Consider the following 27,832-nt stretch of genomic DNA (forward strand, 5'->3'; position numbering starts at 1 on the left):
TAACTGTGGTGGGTATTTCTCTGTTTATTTCATAGTTGTTTGATTTGATTTTTTTTTTTTTTTTTTATAAAAGGACAGTTTTTGCAGAAGGCAAGAATCTCTGACTTAATAAAACAGAAGACAGTTTTAAACTACAAAAAAATAGATAAAATTATTTGAGATTATAAAGTTTACTGCATGAGCTACCATTTAAATATTGAGGCATCTGTAAGATGACTATGTCTATACTGAGAACTATACAAAAACCTCTAAGAAAATATGTGTCTTGCAGTCACAGTGTTCTGAACCTCAGAGTAAAGTGTGGAACAATGGGTATTGCAATACACAATTACATCAACCATGGGACTGCTGAGGCAGGAATTTTCCCTACCTGTGGCTGTGATCCCATTTGGGCAGTTCCATTTGAAGATCTCAGATACACAAAACACATACAGAATATTTTGGCTAAACTTAATTTGTATTCAAAAGCATGTCCTATGTCTCTTTATCCCTTGTACTCAGTCTCAGCAGCAGTGTGATAGCTTTAAACTGTTCACTGAACATTTGTAGTAGATTAAATATAGCATAAAGCCTTAGAGTATGGAATATGAGATTCTCATTTAGTATGATTTATCCTATTAATGTGAATTAAATGGCATGTGTATGCAGTTTTCAGATGTTTTGAAAACTGTGTTCAGATATAACGGTGCCGTTTGATGCCTTAAAGGAAACACAGTTAGGGGCTTTGCTTTTCCTGGAGATTTCACATCCTTCAACTTTCACAAAGCTATAGGCATTAGAGGAAAAAGATCACATGCGTCATTCTCTCCACAAGCTCCAGTCGTTAGTGCCAAGAGATATACTTTATAGATGTCTGGCTTTGGTTTCAGCATCAGAGCCAGATGGCAGTGAATCATACTTCATAATCTATTTAAAATGTTTGAAATAAATACTTTTGTCTGGTTCATTCTCTCTAGTTTAAATTTGTGTCTTTGAATATGTAGTTATTTGATAGTTTATAACATACTGTGAAGGCAACACAAAAATATGCAACTATAGACTTTACTCAAACAGGTCCTTTTAGGAAATAAAGGCCAGAGTTAGACGTCTGAACATGGTCTCTGATTAGCCAGGAGGAGTTCTCCCAGCTGCAGATACTTCTGTCTTCCAATGAGACTGAAAAAAACAAAAAAACAATAAACCAGAGATACAGACAAGAAACGAGCCTAGGCAAATAGCTTACAATAAGCATTTAACTTGTAAATGAAATAAGGCGATTCCTATATGGTGGACTCTGTTCGATAAGGATCTTTCCAACAATTAATTAAAGATATTTTATAAATGTCAGTGTTTCTCATAGATGTTTTGTGCTTCTTTCCTTGATTTGTATAGAATAAGGCAATTTTAAGTCAAGAGTTCTTTTAACTACAAGTGTAACATTCCTCCAAGCCTACAGTTAGGGGTACATTAAGATAGAAAATACATTTTGAGAAAGATAATTGGTAAAGCACATATTTCACATAAAACTACGTAATAAGTACATTATGAGCCTGGCAAGAACAGACTCTCAGTACTTAGGTAAATACTGCATACACTTCTAATTGTGCTCCTTATATAGGTGTAAACTTTTTAAGACCATCTTAATTCCTGTGATTATCTTCAGTTGTGAACTATTATTTTCCTTCAGCATCCTTCCTCTTTCAGCAGTTCCCTTTATATATTAAGCACTCAAGAACATTCTGTCTGCATCTATAAAGCAATACTCAGCACTGGGCTGACTGCATTACCTGAATGCTCTCATCTCTTTTCAAACTTATGTTAGTTCCTATGTCAATCAGACCTGTGTTTCCTTTGAACACTTTATAGTTCTCAAAGGAGAGTATAGATAATTGTGCTAAAATTAAGAAAATAAATAGCCAATTAAACCTCACCGGAAACCAAACCTACAAATCATTCTTATTTATATTTAAGCCTAAAATGTTTGGTCTTTTGTTTGACAGGCTTTCCCTGTCTTTAAAATAATAGTTCTGGCAATGTACCTACTTGGGTGCAGATTTGTTTTAAATTTGCTTCTTTCAGCAGCATCCTTGGAATACAAGATAGTAACTATCTCAAGTAACCATCTTCATGTTTCTCAATTTATTGCAGAACTCAGACGAAAGCTATCACAGATACCTACATCTTCAATCTGGCTATAGCAGATTTAGTTCACATCATTGGCATGCCATTTCTCATTCACCAATGGACACGTGGAAGCAAATAGGAGTTTGACAGCCCTTTTTGTACCATCATTAACTCCCTGGACACGTGCATACAGTTTAAATGCAGTGCCTTTCTAACAGCAATTAGTTTGGACAGATACATGCTTTCTGACTTTCATTCTGTACATAAGGACAATAATTTTCAACTATTTTCATACAAATCTGCAACAATTCAAGATTGAGATTTCTTTTATTGGTCGTTGTTAAGGATTTATTTTTAATTGCAGGATTTCTTTTTTGGTGCTTGTGTAGGTTGCAGAAGCATTTTATGTTATGCGTAAAATACTGAGCAACGCTGCTCATCACCAGTGACACAGCTCCAGGGATTGCTATTAGAGGTGCAGCTTCAAGTAAAGGCTTGAAATCACTGAAACTAAACTTATTCCAGTCAATGTAAAGTAAGATTGAAAAATTGTTTTCAAGACAGACTGTAGAAATCTACAATAGTTTTTATTTTTGAAAACTTTATTAAAATACACTAAAACAAGTATTTTAGCATTTATCATAACTGCTGATTTCAAAAACAGATTCACTGTGATCTTGATCTTAAGGAAAAAGTGATCAGGTTCAGGAAAGCAAAGCCTGCTTACGACGAAAGAGATTTTAATATGTCAGAGAGAGCACGAAGGAAAAAGATAAATTCCCTGCTTAGCACAAGGCACTAGTCAATCAGTAAGAGGACATTCAAGAAAGAGCCTGAAATCACAAGCCAGGATAAATGGGAAGGATGTTTTTTTATTGAACTAGTAGTATACAAGATAGCATACACCCATGGAAATGGAATGTAATCACTAAAGAGAGAAAGAAAAAAATGAAGTTCAAGAAGTTGAAATTTGAATGCCATGGATAATTTTGAAATGGATATAGTATGTCTACTGTGACAGAGCTAAAATAATGCACAATATCAGAAGTCTTATTTGGTTAAAAAGCAGTTTAAAAAAGAGCCTAGAAATTATCATTTCCTTTGAAGCTCAATTTAAAAATCTACGTTTTTCCATTTATTTATGAGTAATGTGACAAAAGAGAGTCGTACAGTTCTAAAGAATCTGTATGTAGCGGCAACTAATTAGTCGGTACGGAGAAAAGTCTTTATGCAAAGGACAGGTAAGTATTAAGGGAGGGAAAAAACATGGCTTCCTACTGAGGAAAGGCAAAACATCAAAATTTGACACAAAACCTAGCTGATATCCTATATTAAGCCATCTTTCAAAGCAGACATTTCATTTTCCAAATTCCTGTATTTACTGAGTGTGCATGCATTTCTATTTTGAAGCAAGTTTCTCCATCTCAAAAACATTTGCTCAGAGAAAGCTCTTCACTTCTCTACCAACCGCTGCTACCCATTATGACAGTACAGCCAAGAGAGATAAAGAGTTTTCAGATAAAAAGCTCTCAAACTGTTCAGTGCTTGATATTTTCAGAAAAGCAACTTTGGATCCACATGGAAGCTTTTATTAGGTGAAAATATTAAAACATTTATTTTGCAAATAAACCTAGCAGAGTATCTCAGATTTTGTTTGACAGTAAAATCAGCCTGAAGTCACAGTGAAAGAAAGAAATGTGCCTCTGTGCCTTATGTAACATCATGTTCTCTATCACATTTCTCCAAACAATAAGAAAAAGCACTTTTAAATTGAGACAGAAGGATGCCAGAACTGAGAAGGCATTTTTAAAAAGAGGTTTGAGCTGAAAAACTGACTATTTCATGTATATTAGTATCTATAATGTTGCAGGATACTTTTTTCATTTCCAGAAATCCTCTCCTTCAGAACTAGAATGAGCTGTGTAACACACTATTCCAATAGAGACTTCAGTATTTCAGCAATTCCTTTTGAAAATCACATTTCATTATTAAATCTTAAGATGTGGAAAAACGGTCATTCTCTCCATGTAGCTTTAGGGGTAAATGTATGAAGAATACAATGAATAAAATTTGCTTTTCATTACTCATTTCAATATGAAATAGAAATAATTAAGGAAACTGTAAAAAATAAGCAAGTTGCATGTGTACAGTACATTTAAGAGAAAGTTTCCCAAGCTGACATCAATCATATTTTAAATACAGATTCATATTTATGCCATGGGCAAATTTCTCATAAATTAATTCTGAATGAAACCTTAGTACAAGAACTTTTGCCTATCAGATATGAGACAACTTCCTGAGAAGGAGCTCCCAACATCTGCTCTTTGCATGAGGATGCACATAAACACACAGGCATCAATCCCAGAACAATTTACTCCCATGTAGACCAAGAGCAAATCTGACTATTAATTGAAGATATTGTGATATAGGTCTGGCCGAAGAGAAAGAGAAATCAGACACGAACACAGCAGGCAGCATTTCTTCTGTCCCAAATATTGATATGCTCTTAAGTTATATTCTGATAAGAGAGGAGAGATTGGAGAAAGGGGGGCGGAGGGAGGGCAGGGTTGGTATGATGACCTAAAATGAAGTTGTTAAATGAAGCATTCCAAGAAGCTGTCAGATTTTGATTCTAAAATGACCGTTACAACGTCAGTGACTCTAAAATAAGAAAGGAACTTTTTGACCTATGCCATTTAAAAAAAAAAAAAAGAGTTAAATCCACAAAATAATGAAAGCAGACTTGTTATTAGTCCCACCACTCTCTATTCCTGTACGGAACATAAGACATAAGTGATAAAGCCCAGACTGGACTTTCTCTGTGGCAGGAGGATATGAGACATATATCCTGTACCACCAGTCCCCTGGAGAATGCCAACTCCCTGTTCAACCCCCTTCTATTATGTTAGGCATCCCAGTTGTCTTTTGTCTACTGTAGTACACATTAAGTAATTTTTTTTTTCATAAATATCCTGCTTGCAAAGTGTTTCTGTGCAAAGGAAATGTTCCATGTGCAAAGATTCCTGCAGTTCGAGAGTTACATAGGCTATCATTCCATACTGAAGTCTGCATAAATATTTATTTAACCAATTACCTTAGTACTTGAAGCACACAAGTGAAGAGGTGTAGCTGAGGAGATAAATTTGGAGTAGGTAGTTCTGTGACAGCTGAGAAGAGGTAGGCAGGTGTAGCCAGTCTTTGCAACAGGCAAGATTGGCAGGCATGAGAAAATGTATTCCTGATTTGCTCACTGTTGTAATACTGCTCTAAGAAATATTTACCAAGGCAGTACTGCTGGTAGGTTAGGGTTATATCTCTATAGTCATGAGCTTTCAGATATTTAAAACCAGAACCACTTGATTTGCCATGGACTAATCCATTTATTCAGTCTTCACACTCATTTTTCCTTTGCTCCTGGTTTCACTTCACAGGCAGTCACAAATACTGCAGCCAGAGGAGAAGGTGAAAGACATCTGCTGTATCTCCTGGTCAATTTGCCTTTGAGTTTAGTACACTTTGTTGCTTTGTGGAGCAATCCAAACATTTTAAGCAAATACAGATAATATGTTCATAATTAACACTAAATGGTAATTATTTATGGTAATTAGTGATATTGTTATATAGTGGTAATGTTAGACCACAGGATGTCACAAATTATAGGTTAAGACATGTCAAGAGGCAGTAAGAAAAAGAAGTGAGAAAACATCCAAACTCTCATACAGAGTTTCCTTTTCCTTGTCATCTATACATGACAGAAGTATGACCACACATGTATGGCTTTGCTAGAAATCAAAGATGACACAGAGGTAGCAACAATATTAACTTGGACATTATAGTCCCATAAAGTATTTTCTCTTTCAAAGTGTAATCTTAGCTTTCACAATCATATAATGTACCATTGATGATATTTAGTTTTGTAAGCATTCCTCCAAGCAGCATTGTAACAACAGCTTTGGTAGAAAGGCAAGAAGTACAGTAGTAGGTGTGGGTAAAAGGCATGGATACTCAGTGCCCTGTACTTTTCTAGAGCTCTGCAGACTCCATCACTGCCTCCTCTTTCAGCTCTCTGTGTAAGAGACACAGGTCAGACTCTCCTGTTATTGTTTGCTTCAAATGAGTGTTCTTCAGACAGGTCGTAACAGAGCTTTTTATGACTAATAATTTCTTCGGCAGATGAGAGCACATCTGCTTTTAGGCTCCTCTCTCTGAAGTTCTATTTACCCTTTATTTCCAAAACTGCATTTTTCCCAAATATACCTTTCATATTTCATTTCACAAATCTATCATCAGACAACAGTCAAGATTAGGAACTACAGCTGAACTGAAACAGCCAATGAGAATCCTACAACTGCAGAAGAATGAAGACTAAAGCTGCCTGATAACTCCTTAGAAATTTCTTTCTTATGGTCTGAGGAGGGGTAAGATATTTCTGCACAAGTTAGTCTACTAACAAATTGGAAAAAGTTTTTGTAGCAGGAGAAACATTTACATTTGCACTGAAGTTGTGCTGATTTCGTTCCATTCAGTCCAATAATTTCTTTTTTACCTTTATGTTCTTTATATGATTTTTTTTTCTTTTGGTCCAACGGCTTTTAAGTGTAAGAATTAACAACTCAGGGAAAAACTATATCCTTTATAATCGCACAATGGTATGGTAAAATGTTCAGCAAAATAATTGATCTAGAAAATGTGAAAAGTCATCATACAACACATAGTAAAATACAAGTATATACAGACCAGATCTATCTTCACCTACAACCTTCTTTACTTTAAGAATTCTGAGAAAACTCAGCTGTGGACGATGTCCATGCAGCATAAGAACCCAGAGTCAACCAACATAAAAGTAGCAGGCACCTCTCAAGCCAGAAGTTGTGTTCAGTATCTATCCCAGGCTAAGAAGGTTCCTTACCACATGCCATTCTTCCTCTTAATAGTCTTCACTTTAAATACTTAGTTTTGTTACTATCTATTTTAGCTGAATAACTACCAGGCTGCAGCTGCATTGGTCAAAGCAAGATACTTGCTGTTAAGTTCTGAGCTACACGGTTCCCTGATCCTTTGAGCAAAGGCAATATCATCTTAAACAGTTAAACACTTAAACACTGCAACCTTTTGCATTGCTCTGAAACTCTGTAGCTTGCTTTCTCCTGGCAGCTCTGCACCCGGTCAGTCACCCAAGCCGCCACAGCAGTCTTTCCCAGAACCTCTGGGGCAGCCCCTTCCCCTTGTTCCCACGCTGTGGATCATGCACTGTTATCCTACCGGCTGTGCACCTGCAACCCAACAGCATTGTTATGGTGGATTCTCATGGGAAGTGACTGCCACCAGTGTGAGAATACTTCCTTCTTCCTGCTTTTTCCCACCCCACAGTCAAAGGTTCTGGTTGGCATTAGAGGACCCAAAAGTATGCATGCCCTAATCTTAACTGCAAGGCAGCATGCAACCTCAACAATGTGTTTTCCCAGCAGAACCATCAACATCTTACTAAAGAGTAGCAGTTAAGAAGTGTATCCTGATATAAACTATATTGGTACAGCAGAAAAAGCTTTATGGGGAAAACCACCTACTGCACTGCAGTAGACACCCAAGAAAAATGCTTGTCTAGAAACTGGCTTTACTTCTCTTCCCAGGTGGAAGAGGTGAAAGATCACTGGTGAAAGATCCCCATTCCACCCCCTCTGATTTTTATTTTCCCTAAATGTAACTATATCCCATCAACTACAGATGCTGCTACATAAATCCCTCTGCATGTGAAACTACTTCGAAAACCTTTTTGCAATACACAGTTCTTAGTGAAAGAAAAAATGCGAACATCTTTGTGGTTAGTTACATTGTAAGTTTAAGCAGATCGAAACCTTCCTGCTAGGAAGAAAAAACATATGAAGTCATTAAAGAAGTTTCTGTAACTCACCAGTGAGCACTAGCTGGAGTTCAGTCTCCCATGAAGACAGGCTTCAGGCAGGTCTCAAGGGGGTAATATGGTGTCCTGTCATCTTCTGTACTGCCAGAGGAAAGAGCAGACTGCTTAGGTGCAGATCTCATTCCATGACAGCTAGTAATGCCACTTCTCCATGCTTTAACCACACATCCTATTTCCATCCTACACACTTTCATTTTCTCATATAAACCTCCTTTAATTCACAGTTTATTCACTGATGTTTATTTTATTATGCACTCAGCTTCGTCCAGTACTCACTCTCCGGAAAAATCTCTGCTGCTCATTTTTAAAGGGGCTGTACATTTCCCTTATTTTGCCTGGAGTTGCTGTTTCTCAGTGTTTGAAAAAGGAAAGTAATCTCAAAGCATATGTAGGACACCATGCTTAAATGGAGACTAAGAGGTCAAATTTTGTGCAAACCAGGACTAATTGCAACTTTTAAAAACCTTATAAGCCTGTAAATTACCCTCAATTACACTGATCCTGTAAGCAGTATCAGTGTCAGAAACTATTCATATGAGGCAGACAGTGAAATAGGAGAGTTGGTGCTCCAAGAAAGGTACAAATTAGTTCATACATTGCCAGTGCAAAGGGTTTCTGAAAAGTTCTTTAAGCCTGAAGTTTTTTATAGTTACAGAAATACTGTAGCACCAAGCTGTTCTTTGACACCATCATCATGATGACAGACAAATCTTTTTAAGAAACCATATGCTAAAAATGCCTTTTGCTGATTCTACTCATAATTTTCATTACTGTAACCCCATTTAGCAAAAATAACATGGTTGCTGCATATCTTATGCAATGATGAAGTACCTATTTCATACTTGTATTCAAGCAAGAGTGAAAATAAATTATTATCACGCTAAGTATGAAACCTTGATCTTATGGAATGGCTCAACAGCAATTATACCAAGCAGCAGTACTGATGCTTGTAGCTTGCTCTGACACCTTAACATCTCCAGTTATTTAGTGGTATTTATAATTCTATTTTAATGTTCTAGATATTTACTGGAGCATTTATTCCACAGTCCAAGGAAATTTGAGGTTCCAACCTAAAAGACACATTCTTCAGCAGTTACTCACTGAGAGCTGCTCTCTCAACTAGTCTGGGCAGTCAATTTCTCCTGCTCTGCAAGGACTAAAAATGAACATTCCATCAATATATAAATGCTTTTCTTTTTATCATTGCATCTTGAAGAAGTTTTAAATATTCTACCATGAAGACAACAGGATAGAAGTTTGTAGAGAAGCTGCTAACCAATCACTAGGAAAACTATTTTCAAGTGTTTAGATTTCCAATGCTTTGTCTTTCTCATAGCAGTTAGTAAATCACTCATTTTCAGTTACTTTCAGAAAACTGGCATTTCAAAAGAATTCTGTGACTATGATTCAGAGTTTCCAAACCTTTTAAAATAAACTGAGTCAATTTAACTCCCACAAGAGAGATGTGTTTGCTGCCAGTACCTAGAATTCTTCTAGTATTTTACATGAATAAAAGAGAGAGAGAGAGAGAGAGATGTGATATAGCTGAAAAGGAGAAAATGAACTTTTTGATCTATTTTGTAAAGGCTTGACATGAAATGGATATTTGCTACCAAAAGAAAGCCTCAAATCTTCCTTTTTTTTTGTTGTTGTTGTTGTTGTTTTTGTTGGTTTTGTGTGTGTGTGTGTGCATGTGTAAAAATTTGAGATCCAGGAGTTTTCATTCAGTTGCACTGCTTGTTACTAACTGAAGAATTATGTATTTACTGATAAATTAACTGAGGGTTTGTGGTTGTTTTTTTTTCCATAAGTTGCATCTCTCTCACTTTGTCACATTTCAGTTCCTCCCCTACCCACCAACTCCTGATGTCAGAGATTGGGTTCTTCTACCTACAGTTTTGCTTGTCATAGGGAGAGAGATGGAGTGTTTTCGGTTGAGGTACAGCCATGGTCTGGGTGGCAATGGGTACAGATGCCATTAGGAGAGCTAGGAGTGCACCCCTCACCACATATCAGGATGGAACATAGCTGATCATATCCTTGAACTGGAAGCAAAGTGACAAGACCCCAGCTCTTTTCTGGGGTCTTTACAATGAGAATTTGCTGACGAGAGCCATACCCATAAGAATTCAACTGTACCACAACAAAGTAAGGTCAGTTTGACCTGGTGTGTAGGTGCCTCCTGTGATTACATCACCTTAAAGACATTGTAGGACAATTCTGCACTTTCCCTCAGGCTGTTTTGCAGAGTTCAGTGATTTTTTAAAAACTAAAAAGCAAGACCAAGATCTAGAGCAATGGAAATTTTCAACCTCCATTTGATATTCCCTGCAGTACCTTGTGGCCAGGCCAATGGTTGGACAGTATCCCAGATTCTGCATACGTAAAAGATGGAGAAAAAAAGAAGACATTTATTGTTAGAATTCTTTGCCTTTTCTGAGTTTATTCTAAAATGATCTGACACTATTACTCCCAGATTGTAAATCAGCGGTCACGTCAGTAGGTAGTCTGATGTCATCTGCAAACAAAAAGGTGAACCAACTGCAGGATTGTACCTAATCTTTCCCCTCCTGCACAAATATAAACGTAAAATATGCCCCCTCTTTAGACCACTTTCATTTTTAAAGCATATGAATTGTTGCATTTAGTAATCTGCTTTCAGCTCAAAAATTGCCCTCCCTATTTTGATATGACATTGCTCCTTGTGATCTGATAGACTTAAACAGTGAATTTTTTTTTTTAAGTCAAGCACTAGTCCATTCTGAATTCTAGGCATTTGCTTAACCTTGGACAATGATCTCAGAAATATGGTTTGAATTCTGAGCTGTCCTGTATGGAGACAGGAGTTGGACTAGATGATCCTAGTAGGTCCCTTCCAACACAGGATTTCTAGGATTCTACTCTAGGATTCTATGAAGCATGACAGTCTATCTGAAGGTTACTTCTAAGGTAGTGAAGTTTTCCAGTTGTAAGTTTAGTTAGGCAGAGAATAAATGTTTAAACTACAACATATTTGAGCAGTCCTATAACTCAGAAAGTAGTATAATTGTATTTGAAAATGTCTTGCACATATTATCTCCATTCCTTTTCCATAAATAATTTTATCTCAGATTTTCTCTCTGCTTGATTCCTCAATGTCTGTTTTTATATTATCTCCTAAATTCTAATCTCTAATTATTTCTTAAAAGCTCTCATCATATTAATAAAAAAATTTCAAGACCAAAAGCATAACCAGTTATAACAACACTTGTTGAATGTTAAGTGAACAGCTTGAATAAATGTCATTCTGATATGAAGCACAAAACAAATTTTCTAAAATGCAGTTTCCTTCCCTTTCATTGATTATTCTCACAACTTGTATTTTGGGGTCAGTGATTTTAGCCTAAATACATTACTGTTCTTCTGTTATATTGATCTGTTACCTGCTTTTACAGATACCTCACTTTGTCCAGCTATTTTGCTTAATGCATCTGAGAACAAGAATGAAGAAAAATTCAGTTTATGCTTATGGGTGGCGTCACTTACTCTGATGTTCCCTGTGTGAACCTCCTCAAAGTAATAAAGTTCAAAGACAACTTAGACAGTTGCACTTTCAATCTGATCTCACCTGATGATATTCTCTGATAAGCTTTTAAAGCTCAGGAGACCATGTCTTCAGCTGATGTTGAATATAACACTAAGTTCGTATTTGACATCCATGACTGTCAGATGGATGGATGGATGGAATAGAATTAAAGGCTGAATCTGAGCCCTGTGTCATTTAAATCACTACATCTCAGACTGTATTGGTGATATAGATGCAAACCCAGCGCAATCAAGCTCAGCAAGACAGCTCCTGCATAGCAAAAATTACAGTGAAGAATCTTCGTTTCTCCTTATCCTTTCTTGCAGTAGACAGGTAACTAGTGTTTATAAATGAGATCTCACTGCCCTTCTTCACCTGGCAGACTGTCATGTTTGTAAGATACAGACTGTGGAAGAGTTTAAGCGCTCCTTCAATTGCATAGATGACTTTCCTCATGGCCAAATAGATACCTATTTGTTGAATTCATACCAGCTTGTTGAGTGACAACTAGCAATGGACATAATAGACAATTTTAAAAGCATTTATGAAACAGACAGAAAATTTAAAGTAATACTGGTGTTTTTATATTAGCTTGTTCATTTGTATGAGGAATGTATTTTTTGAAGTAAGTCTTCCAGATGTCTCAAGCACCACACTTGTATCTGTGTTATTCATCAGACTCAGACAACATGACTTGTACTCTTTTCAGAAGAAATCAAAGTGGAAAAAGAGATCCAGGAATATAGTGAAGGTACTCCAACCACTGTGCTCAACCCACAGGGTCCAATTAGAGAAATTCCAAAGTTTATCACCCTGATATAATTTTTCAGTCCTCAGCACCAAAACTGTACTTCACAGACACTTACTACCCAGTTGTATTTCTTGCCAACGTAGGCAGAGCCTCAAAAGCATATGTTTAAACTTCTTTTGTCTCATCCCTCCTCCACCCAGAACTGAATTGCAACCAGATTTTTAATTGAAAGAATTCAAATTCCAAAACACCAGAAGAGAAGAAATATGTAACTGTACAGAAGTTAAATATATTAATGTCAGCAAGCTTGATGCAATTCACTGCTGAAGATTTAAGGTATTAGTGTTAACAAACCATGAAATATGAGTGAGTAGTTTCAAGAACTTGCGAAGGATACGAGGTTCCAAATAGCTTGAAAGAAATCAGTGAATACCAGGGGAAAACAGAGATGTAAGGATTTTGGAAGTTCAGCCCAGTGCATCTTCTATCAGATGGCATGACCAATTGTCAGAGGTTTGTTTAATTTCACTTCAGAGGTTTTAACCTAAAAAGGTATAAAGATGAGTAAAAAGAGGCTCTGGTTGACAAACTAGGAAAGATGATGGAGATTAGACTGTTGTAAGAGCAGAAAAGTGCTGAAAAAGAGGTCCCCATTGGTTTGATATCAGGCTAGCAAGACACTAGCAGACTAAGGCTACATACTGTATAGAAGCTTGCAAGAATGTTCAGTAATACAAGTGCTGAAAAAGCACACACATATATAATCTGGAAAGTTAAGAGGTGTAATTTGTGGCTGTCTTGCTGTAGTTAGAAGCATTTCTGGAACTACAGAGCATAGACTCTGCTCCTAAATACACTTCTGGATAACTGCTGCTGCCTAAAGCCAGGCTCCATGTATTTCTAATCAAGAATCCCAAATCAGAGACATCTTCATGGGAAATGTAATTGTATTTATTTACATTTGTGAGTTTTTCTTCATATAAGCATATTGATTTTTCTCTTTGTATTTTGTATGCACTTTATCTTGCTTTTTAAATGAAACTGACACTTAAAACACCTGAAATACTGTTTCCCAGTTTCAGCAGAAGAAACAAACATTCAGCATCTGTATCTTATTTTTCTGTTGGTTTGTTGTTTTTTTCCTCCCTTCCCTGACCTTTTGAATCAAAGATGATCATTATGTGCATGTTGCCTGCAGAAAGAATTTCCTCAGACTTGTTTACCTTCTAAGTGAGCTACATGGAGCTATTCAACACTTAACGCTTGTAAGAATGATAAAATAGTACATTTCAATAACCTCAAGTTTTTTCTGTTTTCCCTTTCACATCATAGATTGACTTTTCAAGTTTTAAAGTTTCATGGCCTTCTGAGGCCACAGCTGTAAAATAGAACCACAAACCACCATTTACAGGACAATGGAAGCCCTCTTGTGTGGGAACTAATAAAAGAGTTGTTCTAATTCTCCATAGCTGAATATCATCAGCGTATTTAAATAAATAGATAGATAGATAGATAGATAGATAGATAGATAGATAGATAGATAGATAGATAGATAAATGAATGAATAAATAAATATTCAGTGTTTTTATTTACTAGTTACTAAATGCTCTATTCCAATGACCATCTGTAAAGAGGTATGATAGAGACAACTACTTTTCGTTAGCGTTCTGGAGTATCTGAACCCGTTTAGTGCTTCCCACACCACTAAAACAAGTAGTTCATCAGACAAAAGCAGAAAAAAAAGTAAAATCTTATTGAATTTAAAACAGCTCTAACAGCTGAAAATTAGGTAATTTAGTATGTCTTTTTTTTTAATAATAATACTGAAGAGCATCTGGATCTGAAGGAAGAATACTTTTACAAGTCTAGTAAAAAACTGCATATGGCCATGTAAAGGTGAAGTGTCACTGGAATCACATGGGCCATTGAGTCAGTGTTCCACTGATGATACTTATTTTCTCTGTTGTTTTACTATACCACCACATATAAACATAAGCTACAGAAAAAAATAATCATTTCAGAAAGATATTTTCAAGATATTTATTTGCAGCTTAGATTGAGAGGTACAGACAAGGGGTACACTCAAAATCTCAGATAACTTTTTTTTTTCATGTTACATGAAAAAAATGATAACATGCAGCATTTTTTATCAGGGCTATTGAAACTGTGTTATAACCATCGTCTAGTTCACCAAATCAAGCTTCTATCGTATTTGATCTTATAGCAATAAATTGAATGGGAAAATATTCAGTCTTTACATAAGAGTGTTCCAGCTGAGAGTTGGTCCAAACCAACAGGAAACCAGCCTGGACTATCCTTCAGGGCAATGAGAGCCTGAAACTGCTTCCAGAAAATTGTGTGTCAAAGCTTTGGGATTTTATAACATATCACCTGTTACATATGTTGTGATGACTACAGTAATCCCACTATCCAGTCTAAAATGCTGTCTGCATGAGCAAACTGGATGTCTAAGTGAAACTTGATAGCTTAGGAGTTGGTAATGGTATGATATATGCAGCACTCCTTGGCCAGTAAAAGCACTTAGCAGACTTACTGCATTTTAAGCATGAAGACAGCCTAACAGAAATTAACATAGGCATGTGAAGATGTGATTTGCCATACTGGGGCCCAAACCTTCTATATTAATGTTGCAACTATCTGGAATTGAATTTACAGGACATATTCAACCCACAGGAATGTGCCAAGTGGCAAGATGAAGACGAGATGTCTGTGCCCAGTTCTCTAGAAGGTATGTGGTTGGAAAGAGTCATATAACTATCATTCAAGATGTGATTTTACTGACAAATACAGTTGAATGACTGTTCTAACCTTCAGAAATATTTCCTGAAGCTGAATTTCAGTGGGCTGAGCTTGTACCCAACATGTATTTGAGCCAGGACTGACTACCATGGCCATGCTGCTGTACAGCAGTACTGCTTTCTGTCCTTTGTGCTGTCATTTCCCCCTTTCCTTGGAATAAAATCAGCATTACCTGGATGACCCTTCAGAGGGAAATAACATCATCCATAACTACAGCAATCTCAGTAATGCAGTGATTTCCTGTTTGTGCTTGCTAAAGTTTATGAATACACATACAACACATTTGCACCTGTGAATATTTCCAGGCAACTTTTCCACAATATATTACATCAAGCTAAAAGCGATTTACTTTCAGTAATTCAGCTGAACTATGTGTGACGTAGAGAGGATCCAACTGTGAATTTGAATGACAGTCATTATAATCATTAAATCAGTTCTGCACATACATATGCTAATCAATGAATTATTATTGTTTCAGATGTGACTGGAGAGGTACTTTACAGACTGAACTTGAGATCACACTTCCTCAGAGCAGCATCTGCTAATCTACACTCCATCTCTCCTTCACCCCTAAGAAATGTGATAATTTAGCATCTCTGAAAGAGAAAAAGAAGAAAGTCTTTTCCTATGCTTACTAACAGAAATACAGAAACTGCCAAGGCCTTTGTATGTGAGCCTGAGGAATTCCACAATTCAAAGGGCCTGTTACTACATGTCCATGGGCTGCACTCCCACATCCAATTACACAGGCTGCAACCAATGTATGTCTCAAATCAGAATGTTCAACCTTCCATCCTCGGATTTGTAGGACTATGCAGGGATATAGAAAAATGTAATTAAATGGCAAAGCTGGAGAAATGAAAGGAGTTAGCATGCTGCTAGAACTTTTTTTAATTGCTTACTCTTTCCAAAAAGAAAGATGTGAATTTTCATAAAATAACTAATTTTTCTGTGTGTTTGGATCCCCCTTTTTTCCAATTATCAGCATTCTGTTGCTTTCCCACCCAGGACAAATCAGCCCATTTAAAGGTCCCTTCCAACTCAAACAATTCTTTGATTCATTACATGGCCAAGAGGAACTTCCATGTATAAATCATCTTTCTTCCAGGAGCACTGCTGTAACAGCCTCCTTGTTTGCACTGTGGAGGATTCACCAGAGGACATACATACAGTCTACAGTGAGAAGCAGTGAGACAGTAAATCACTGAGTACAGTAAACAGATAGACAAAAAGAGAAAGAGATAGGTAGATAGAGAATGAACCATATTATCAAGCTGTCTCCCTTCTTCATTGCTCAAGGAAAAGCAGTGAAGTTTTTTTTTCACAGGGAAACATGTTAAAGTCCTATAGTTTGTCTCCAATGAGAACACAAAAATTTCACCGATTTATAATTGACAAATATTAACCAGTAACAAGTGAACTGCATTCGGGATTAACGTCAGATAAAACTAGGCACTTAGAAATGTAAGTATGAACATGTATGCATTTCTAAGCACTCATCTATATCTACTTCCACAAAATGTTAGACTTTGTAACTCCTTTCTCTCTTCTCTTCAGTATTAACCACTATGACCAGTTGGAGGCAAATATGCTTTCAGAGTTTCAGGCATCCCTTTCACACCCTATAACCAGCTGTTGCTATCCCAGCAAGAGGAAGGACCTCACAGACATCTTCTCAAAGTAACAAAAGCACTTCTGATTATCTTGTTATCATACGGCTTCCATCAAGCATCTGCTAGCAAATCCCATGTCTAGGGAAGTCAGTTTACTGAGGATACTTAGGTTATTTTTGGACCTCTTTTCCAAAGAGTTTTAAAAGAGAATAAGAAAACCCTAGAGGCAGACCATAGTTATGATCAGCTTTGTCCTTATGCTGATTGATTTTATAATGCTGGACCTTTAAATCTTAGTAAAAGTATTTTCAATGAGATCTTTAAGACTAATTTAATTGTCTCTTCCTTGTATTGTATTCCTAAGCAAGTAGTTTTAATGAGGTTTTCATTTTAAAGAACTCCTTCACACTGGATTTGTAAAACATCACCCCACTTCCTTGTTTTCTTGAGCACTGCAAAAAGCACTGCTGCAGAATAATCTCAGTGATTAATAAATCATTTTGCAGATGTGCAGAGATGTCCTTTACCCTTCAATGAACACAGCCATTTAAGAAAAAAATAGATCTTTCTATATTGCACACATTGTTATACTATACTAAATATACTTCAGTAGCAGCTCTGATTCAGCAAAATACTTATGCACCTGCTTCTGCCTATTCAATTCATCTGGATTTAGGATTACATTTGAATACTTTGACAGGACTATCTTAGGGGATCTGAGAATATCAGAGTTATTTCTTTAGCTTTTTGTAAATCACTTCATGAAGACAAAGAAACTTTATCTTGGTTTTGTGATATGATGTACTACTTGGTCTCCCTTATGGTTTGGGATTTGGAGGGGCTTTGGCTGCTCTGAGGCCCCATGCTAAGTGGGAGGAATGAGGACACTTAAAGCTGCACCCATCACTTCAGCAAATTAATCAAATAAAGCTGCAATTTGAGCAAAGATGCTCCTGACCAAAATTTCAAGCTATTTGTCTGGCTTAAGATGTGAGATCAAAATTGAAGTCTTGCTTGTGAGCCTGGATTTCCTAATACTTTCACATATTAATCGTGAAGAGGAAGAGAGAAACATAACATTTTTATAGAGAACATATTTTATTATAGAACATATAATTTTTATATAGGGCTCATTGTCAAGTTAAAAGCTGTGTTCCAGAGGGGTACGGGAATGAAGAATTTGGAAGAGTGCAGCAAGAGGGAAGATTCACAGTACTAAGTCTCCCAGACAGTCAACGATTCCCAGTGAGGGTTTTCTAGGCTGGGAACATGGACCTGGGCAAAAAAACTTGGCCAGGCTGGGCAGGGAACTGGGAATGTGCCAGTGGCCTGGGGCTGGCACTCTTTTGCTGGGCTCTGGGATGGGAAGGGTGAGAAATGCTTTCTCAGCCTGTTTGGCCCTTCTGTAGCTGCATACCCTAACATTCATCCATTTCTCCCTTTCTATGATTCAGTAACAGTGGAAGAGGGTAAGAGAGGGCAGATAACACAAGAAAGGAGGAAAAAGAATTTTTGAGTATAGGAAGAATTGGAACATGTTCTTCTCAAAAATGTTTTCACTAAGAAAGAGAGAAAATTAAGGGGAAATAATTAACAACAAATGGATTCACTTAAAGTTGAGTAGGACTTTTTTTTTTCATTTGTGATGCTTTTAACTGCTGCCATTCATTAGAACAACAGCAAAAAAGAACAAAAGTAAGTTGAATAGTCTCAATCTGCTCTATTTAAATAAACTGGAATAAAGGCGCACAAACAAAAAAAAATAAATTAAATCCTTGCTTTTAGCTGGTGAGAGAACTAACAATTGCATTCCCAAGACATATGTCATTTTCTCTGAAGTTTATATGAAAAGTCTAAAAATTAAATAAGCTTTAATGGCATAAAGAAAACTGACCTTTTTTCAGAACTCTTTCTACACTTGATTTGTGAGAATGATGAAAAAAAGAAAAAAAGCACTTTAACAACCAAAATAATGCTATACTTGCTTTGGAAGCAGAGATACATGACTTGAAAGAGAAATTAATTCACTTATTTTTGCAATTAAATATTGTTCAAGATTTTGTCCTATGAGAAATGTGCAAGGATCTGCACTTCAAGGCATGATCTTTATGAAACTACATCAATGCCATTTTTCCATCTGAGTTTAGAAGAGAAAAATTTAATTGCTGAATTGTCAGCACACTAAATTCTGAAAAAAACCTGCACACTGCTAGCTACTTCCTTGCATGTCCTAGGCTTTGACTTGGACTACCAGTAGAGATAACTGAACTAATTTGATTACCAGCTCTACCTCAGCTGTAACAACATGGATTATGTGCCTATCATACATATACACTTTGACTTCTTATATCTGCATTCTTTTAACAGACAGCTCTGTAATAGAGCATATTAGGCAAAAAATCATGGCTTTTCGATTCTAGAGAAAATTTATTATCATTTTTTTTAATATAAATTACAGGGTATATCTGTGGGTTTATCCAACTACCTTCAGCACAAAGTATAAATGATAATGTTCTAGTAAACCTTTGCACAAGTTTCAGTATTTCATTATGGAATTCTGAAATACATTTTGTATGTGTACGTGCAAATCACTGTGGTAGTATATTTTTATCCATTATCAGGAAGATAAATAGCCATTTATCAGAGTCTCATTTAAACAAAAGGAAATGGTGCACAATACAATTTTAGACATTCTTTTTAGATCTAGATATGAGTTTAAGCTACATTTTATGTATCTTTTGGGAGATTTCTATTACAAATTTCATGTCTTCGGTTGTAGCATCCTTCACACGGCAAAAAAACAGAGTATATCCCTTACTCTAAGTTATCCATCATTAACTTCAAAAGTCAACATTAATGAAAAGATTTCAAAAAACTAATGTATATGTAGTCTTGAGCTGACTTACTGAAAGCAAGTGAAAAATTTCTGCAGCTTAAATAACAGTTATGCTTTACAGCATAATTTTACTAATTATTTTTCTGCTGAAATAGACCAACTTTTAATGAGATCTGCAGTGAGTGAGAGCTGCAGGCACCAAAAATGAGCAGTCTGGTGACAAAGACACTGAGCCTGTGAAAATCTTAGCACACTTCCAGTCTTCAGACAAGTAGAAGGTCTGCTGTGATGGGCTCTAGATACGGAGTAAGGAAGTCTGACTCTTCTACTTTATGTTTCAACACTTCTTAAATATTTAGTTTCTCTAAAGCAAACCTGAATCTTTAATTCAGTGCCTCAGATTCCCTTGAGCATATAGGAAAAACATCCTTAGCTTGTGACCACCCTTACCCAACAGACACTTGAACCACACTGTCACCCCCTATAAAAATGTAAATAAATCCTTTAGTAATAACACATGCAGGTATGTAGCATATTCCCAGGTGCAACTGAGAAATATTTCATGAGTAACCTGGTGTAACAGCTGATCATAGGCCAACTCATACTGTAGTGTTTGAGTGAACCATTTATATCAGAAGGCCTGATCAAACTATTCTAAGTCAGTAACATTGGGAAAACAGGTTGCTTCCATCGCTGTTAGTTGTATAGAAAAGAAGCACTGGATTTTGAATCAAACCACCATTTGTTATTTCATGCTTCTCCAGAATGTAATTTCACATACTACAGTAGAAGACTTTTGGCAAAATGACAACAAGATTTTGTCATCCTTCTGCTAACTTTTAGTGCTAAAGAGAGAAAAATCTATGTCTAGGACAATTGGTATCATTTATTGTAGACATTTATATTAGAATTAAATTAATCATACCCATTTACTATTCTTCCAATGATCTAAGGGACTAGTCTGGATTAGACACATGCATAACAAATGCCATGTCTAATTAAATGAATCATGCTCAACATCAATTTATGAGTGAAACATGTATAGACTATCCATATGTAATGAATACTAATTATGCCATTTGCTGTGCTATTAGAAAGCTTTCAAATTATATCTTAATGACTCTGAGCCCAGATTAAAATACAATATGATGGAATTCATATTAAATAGGCAGTTGTGATGTTATGATTTAACTTCTTTAAAATCAAGGGGTTTTGTCTCACAAAGAAAATGTAAGATTAAATATTTTGTATGCTTCCCACAATCCAGCATTAAGTTGCTGGTAAGAGGGAGCTTTGTCAACTGAAGGAGGTCATTTTAGGGGTCACATTCCACTTTAGGGTCCCTTCTCACTGCTACAGTTGTAGCAATGACAGCATTATCTCTGCCCCTGTTTCTGGCAGCCAAATTAAGAAAACTTGCACCTGCTTCTCTTCCTCTTCCGCCCAGGCATTCATAGAAAGGTCATGGAGCCTCCAAGGACCAAAACCAAGGCCTGCAGATGCTTGTCCCTTCTGCTGGCCCACAGCTATGGACATACACTGTGTAGCACTATGGATTTATGAGGTAAAGCAAATTACACAGAGTAAGATACTTTTAAAATGTAATTTGTGCTAATATATACAACCATTTGAAACATATAAGCTGGTAAAATCCTGACACTAATTCAGACCTTATGAAAAGTAAACTATGTTCAGTCACAGATGGAACGAGTGTTATCTGAGCAAGAGCTACAATGCAATGTGGAGGATCAAAAGTCCTGCATTATTGTTCTTAAAAAATATGGGGAGGTAAAGATTGGAAAAGACTGGTAATTATTTCAATGATGTTTGAAATGAGCATTCAGATTTGAGCAGATTGTTATGATAAACCTATAATATTTTTAATAGGAAAAGAGCATTTATAGGTAGTGGGATATTTACTGTACAGAAAAACTTCATCCAAACTTAACTGTGCTTTTTAATAAAAAAACTATCTTGCAGCTGAAGAAAATGTTGCACGATGGCTTGCACATTGCTATATTTTACCTCACTTAATGATCACTTCACAAATGTCACAAATGGTCAGGTCTAGGTCTACCTTCTGCTATCAGAATGACATGGGCAAAACCTACTAACAGAAGGAGCACTAAGTATTTCAACATTATATGCAATGGGAAGAGATTTGATGATATATGGCTAGGGCATCATTTTCTGTAAAACTGCAAGTCTGAAACAAAAGTTTTTTTCAGTTTGAACACACAAGAATTGTTCTTGCATCCTGACCTTACAGTCCAGACAAATATTTTCACTTCAGAAATATTCTATGAAATTTAAAGCACATCTGATTTTCAAGGGCAGACAAACCTCAATTTTTTTAAGAGTTAAGACTTCTAGCAACCTGAACCAGGTATTATATACAACTGTTCAGGTGCCCACTGCACAGCTTAACTACCTGGACTAGGTACATCACTCAGATGACTGAGATGACAAAATTGACATATGGACATGAGCCATAGCAATAAAAAAGGCCTTACTGAAATATGCTGTTTGGAGTGCCGCAAGCCAGGTCCAAGATCCAGGTCCATAATCTTCCCTAGTGATCTTCCCTAGTAATCTTCCCTAGTGATTGACAGGTCAGTAGTTTCCTGAGTCATCCTTTCTACCCTTCTTAAAAATGGGTGTGGTATTGCCTTTTTTTCCTGTCACCAGGACTTCACCTAATTGCTACGACTTTTCGTGTATTGTCAAGAGTGGCTTGACAACTACGTCACCCATTTCCCTCAGAACTCTGGGATGCATCTTATCAGAAACCACAGACTTAAGGATATTCAAGTTCTTCAGATGGCCATATTCACACATACTGGGGACAGAACATCACTAAATATTATGCTATCAGATTGGAAAGAGTTTTACTTCATACCACCTTGCTGAGTGCATAAAACAATTATATATGCTTTTAGACAGTGTATTTATACTGCTATTAATTCTCTGTCTTGTACAATTTCACAGCTTTTTTCACTACAGAATGGATAAAACTAAGAGAAGGTTTTGAGTTCTTTAAATTTAAAACCGTAATGGACTGTTGGACCATTTTTTCATCACTTCCAATTTCCTCCATATTTTGTGTTTGACAAAAAGTCATGTTTGGTGAATGCATGTCTTTCTAAAAGGCAAACATTACTGAAATGTGGATATCAATGTATGGAAAATACACTTCCTATGCAGACTATCTAATCAACAGTCACCGTCAGTATCCAAAATATGTCGTTTGCATGCTTTTTCCATAGACTAATAATTGATTTTTGTAAAATTTCTGTGATACTGCTAGAATCAAATCATTTCACAAGCAGCCTGAATAACCTAAGATAAACAAGGTCCTTGACTATCTCGCAGCAAACAGCTAATTCCATTACTCAGATAATTGTGTGACTTTTTTCCTTCTTCATTTTTTAATGTTCTTGTAAAAAGATGGTGCTGAGAGCACTAATGAAAGAAGAGATGTAGGGTGATAAAATGCAGATTTTAGGTAGAATCTAGGCACTTAACATCAACAATGTAAACTTGAATAAGCTCAGTGAGTTTCTATCAGAACCAAGATATACCTGATTGTAGTGCACCTTTGCACTTCATAGTAAGTTCTCAAAACTTTAAAATAATATGCCCAGAATTATTTTATTCTCCGGGGCAAGATGTTTTATTCTTGTTTAACAAGCATATATCTGAGGATCTTATTTTGAAAGTATTCAAAGAGTTTCGCAAATATATTTGTCAATAACCATTCTCTTCCATTAAAATACTTATGCTGTTACTCATTAGTACACTCTTTATTAAATTCACCAGCCAGGATGTGGAAAACAGAGGTTCATTCTGTTTGAGGGAATCTGTATCTATCTCTGCCTGGAGTGTGTTGTAAAACCTAAATTAATTTAATTTTCTTTAATTTCCCCATGAAGGTCTCTCCATTGACAAAAATACATGGATTACTCCCATGCAAATGAGGGGTTTCATATCAAGACCTCAACGAGCATGAGTTTTGAATGGAAGAGCTGACTGAATATCATTTGTCATTTTTTAAAGACCTGAAATTATAATTATAATGAAAAATATTTTTTTTTTTTTTAAAGCAAACTGTTCAATTTTAGCTTAGTTTTAAAAGTTACAAGACTTTTTTTCACAGCTTAAGTGAAGGGATCCAGTTAGCCAAATACCAAATTCATAACCTAGAAGGACTGCCCTGAAATCAGCTGCAGCAAAACAGCATATTTACTCCATGAATACCCCCAAGGCCAAAAGTGTTAAGAGTCATATAATTTTTTTAGACACTACAAATACAAGGACAGAGATATGACTATTCTTTTAACAAGCCTAAATATGTTATTTTTGCAAGATGTGTGTATACTTTGACACAATGCTTATAAATAAACTGTGATATGAGCTTTGTGATCCAGACTGATGTCATCAGAACTGGCTCGGGAACTGCCAGTTTCAGCATTTTTTTATGTTCTTCAGTGAAATAATATCTTGAGGTCATACACATTCTCCATTTAATGGAATTGCATGGCATTACTCTTCTTTAATACACAGGGACTGTTGTATCATTGCCAAATCCAGTTAAGGTTTTCCTGGCACTGTCACATTTCCAAACACCTCCTAATCCTCTTTGATTTCTTAAGTAACAATGACAGTTGGAGCTAACATCTTGTCGGGGACAAGCATATTTACTTTTGTCTGACTTTGTTTTCCCTCCTGAATCAGTCACCCCTACCAACATTCACACTACTGACAGCCACTACACTCAAAGTGCAAATTATTGTGACGAATTACGTCTGTTTCAAAAGTCTTCACCAGTGCTGGAACAAGACATACACTGAGTCCTCACCTGTCATTTTTGAGAGCAATCAGATTTATTTTTTGCCTTCATACAGAATCTGAATTGCATGTATTTGAAGGGACCTCTAGATACCATCTAGTCCAACCCCCCCTGCCAAGGTAGGCTCTCTAGACCAGATTGCACAGGTAGGTATCCCAGCAGGTCTTGAACATCTCCAGAGAAGGAGACTACACAACCTCTCTGTGCAGCCTGTGCCAGTGCTCTATCACCCTCATTGTGAAGAAGCTCCCACGCACATTTGTGCAGAACTCCCCATGCATCAGATTGAGGCCATTTCCCCTTGTCCTATCACCACACACTGCTGAGATAAGTCCAGCTTCATCCCTTTGACTCTAGCTCCTTAGACATTTATACCCCCTCTGAGTCTTCATTTTTCAAGGCTGATCAGTTCCAGGTCTCTCAGCCTTTCTTCATAAGAGAGGTGTTGTACACCCTTTATCATCTTCGTAGCTCTCCACTCGAGTCTTTTGAAGAGATCCTTAAATTCTCCATACCCAGGAGCCCAGAACTAGACACAATACTCCAGGTGGGGCCTCATCAGGGCAGAGTAGAGGGGGAAGGATCATCTCCTTTGACCTTCTAACAGAAACTTTTTTTTTCTTCCAGAAAATTCCATAGAATTATAAATGTAGAGAGTTCAAAAGAGTCTTTAGATATCACCACAACCACTCTTCTCAGGATAAGGTAGTAACCCAAATGTATATTAATCCTGACACGTATCTGTCAAGAGTAATGTAGTAAGAAAGAGTCTACAACTTCTTAAGCAACCTCACTTAGTACTTCATCATACCTAATACCTACTCTACTGCAATTTAAGACTCTTCTTATCACCTCCTTATTGAACATGAAAAACAGATAATTCCCTTTGTCTTTCTGATAGTGTTACACAATTGAAAATTGTTCTCATGTTCCCCCTTCGGCTTTTCTTCTTTGACTGATTACATTATTTCTAGGCTTCCATGATTCTGATTTCCTCAGCACTCTATCTATTCAGCTCAGACTTCTCTTGGACTGCAGTATTCAGCATTGAAAGCAATGAAACAGTTATTTCTGAAGTCTTACAAGTTACATTCTTGTTTATATGTTAGAGAAGGATGTCAGTCCTCTTCAAAACAGCATTCTATTGCTAATGCCTATTTGGAATTATTAAAATCTCAGTAAAAGAGCTACTACCTAACCAGTCATTCCCCAACTTGTGTATGGGTAGCTGATCATCAAACCTCAGTGTACTCTTTATTGGGTTGGATCAGATAACTTTTCAGAAAATGTCTTCAAACATTCTGTCTAGTGAGCATATCATTGAGGAAATGCTTATAACAGCAAATTAGAAGGTTACACTGTATTCTGGTGTAGGCTGGTCCCCTCAGCCAGCATTTGAAGAAAACCAGCATTATGGATCAGTTATAGGACTCTTCTTCAAAGAGACAAACATTTCATCCTTACCTAGAAGACATCACAGGACACGTGATGACAAAAAGGGATTTTCTGAGATATTCCTTTCTAAGAGGAGAATTTTGGAAAGAGTACAGATGTCAAGAACTACAAATTGTCTTTGCACTTATCCTTAAAATTATCACTGCTTTAATCTCAGTCTGGCAGAATTCCCACTACTCCCACCAAGAGTGACAAACTGATTTGATGTTAAAGCAACATCACGTGTCTGCAATGCTCTTGATTTTTTTATTTGGATAAAAGTGTGCTCCCTAAATGCAACTTAAACATTCACATTTGCCACATTCATTTCTATCAGTGTTGCTGGCAAGTCAAGATGAGGTAGTACTTCCCCTCTGTTCAGCATGGGTGCAGCTACATACTGAGTCCAGCTTCCAGCTCCACAGTAGAACAAAGATATGGACATAATAGAGAAGTATAGCAAAAAACCACTAAGACGTTTGAGGGACTGGAGCATCTCTCATATGAGGTGTGGCTGAAAGACTTCAGACAATCTGGATCTGGATCTTGACAAGGTCTACAAACACCTGAAAAGAGAGTACAAAGAAAGAGCCAGGCTCTTCCCAGTGGTGCCCAGCACCAGGACAAGAGCAGACAAACTGAAACATGATAGGCTCTGTCTGAACATCAGGAAACATTTTTTTTTACTGCATAGGTGTCCAAGCACTGGCACAGGTTCGAAAGGTTGTGAGAGTATCTCACTGTTGGGAGACATTAATGAGTAAAGTCATAGTCTACCATCTCTAGGCCACCATAGGTGGCCCTGCTCAAGCAGAGATGCTAGACCAGATGGCCTCCAAAAATTCCCTCTGATCTCCACCATTCTGATTCTATCAGTACGGATTAGAAACAACTGAATAGAGCCTGACAGAATTCAGGGTTTCACATCAAATAACATGGTTTTCAAAGTGATAAGGCAACTGAGATAAAAAGACTCTGTTCCAGAAGGTAAGATTAACTGGATATATATAGATTCATCTCCTATAACAAGATTTTAGAAACACGCTGCTCAGGTTTGCTTGGACTCCTAGTAACCTCAAGATGTTGTATTTCAGCTTGCATGAATATTCAACTACTTTGCACTGGAATTCTTCACACAATCAGTTTCTTTATTCTAGTCACCTTTCACGGTCCTTTCAGTTTTCCTATTGGCACTGATAAAACACTTCTTTCAGCTTCTGCTTTAACTTCTTCAGCTCTCACTTTCTGTGTGTATGCCTTTCCAGAAACACTTTCCTGAGAGTACTTTATCTCCTACTGTTTGCTTAAGGAATCTTAAATCATACACTGACTATTTACAAAGGTCTGGGAGATCAGTCATAAATGACAGGCTATAGCTGTTACTCAAGTCAGCTTGGCAGATAGTGTACCCCATGGAGAAAAGATGTTCAAAAATTTTTGATAGCAACAGTATAAATTTGACAACTGTCTTTTTTTTGCTGCCTGGGTCAGGAACAGACAGGTTCACTCTGAATGAGTTTTGGAAAGGAATGTATAAAAGGATTCTGGCAGTGAAGAGAGTAGGCAGCAAACAACTAGGGTTGAATGAAAAAATGTCAAAATGTGTCTTTTTTTGCAAAAGACCCATCCAAAAGTGCTTAGTTTCCAGTCTGCATTATACCTACCCAGATTCAGCAACAAGAAACAGTAGGTGCAGCAATATGAGAAGAATTTAGACTGTGTAAGTCTAGGCAGAGGTGAGAACATGTATGTAAGCTCAAATACTTACTCCTGAAGCTAGTCAGAGAGCATCATGAAACACCTACCATCCTCAGAGAACTCAGGCTAACCTTCTGTATATAAGATTTATGTCATTATCATATCAGGGGCTTTATACAGTTCTTAAATGTTGCAGCATCTCTACATAATGTAAAAACGAATAGCTTGCAGTATGGTGATTTG

The 27,832-nt window shown here is 36.7% G+C and overlaps 1 protein-coding gene across 1 annotated transcript in view; it reads left to right on the plus strand.

Annotated features, from left to right (window-relative positions):
• The window catches only part of MCHR2 (melanin concentrating hormone receptor 2), a 29,443-nt gene extending 17,796 nt beyond the window's left edge, over window positions 1–11,647 (plus strand). Inside the window, 4 exon segments of the mRNA XM_065736050.1 lie at window positions 2,128–2,362; window positions 11,458–11,509; window positions 11,512–11,562; window positions 11,565–11,647. Coding sequence (XP_065592122.1) covers window positions 2,128–2,362; window positions 11,458–11,509; window positions 11,512–11,562; window positions 11,565–11,647 — 421 coding nt within the window.
• Window positions 11,648–27,832: the final 16,185 nt, after the last annotated feature.

This window comes from Cyrtonyx montezumae, unplaced genomic scaffold (assembly GCF_038088225.1).
Source record: "Cyrtonyx montezumae isolate F1298 unplaced genomic scaffold, pur_monq_1.0 scaffold_0, whole genome shotgun sequence".
NCBI lineage: Eukaryota > Metazoa > Chordata > Aves > Galliformes > Odontophoridae > Cyrtonyx > Cyrtonyx montezumae.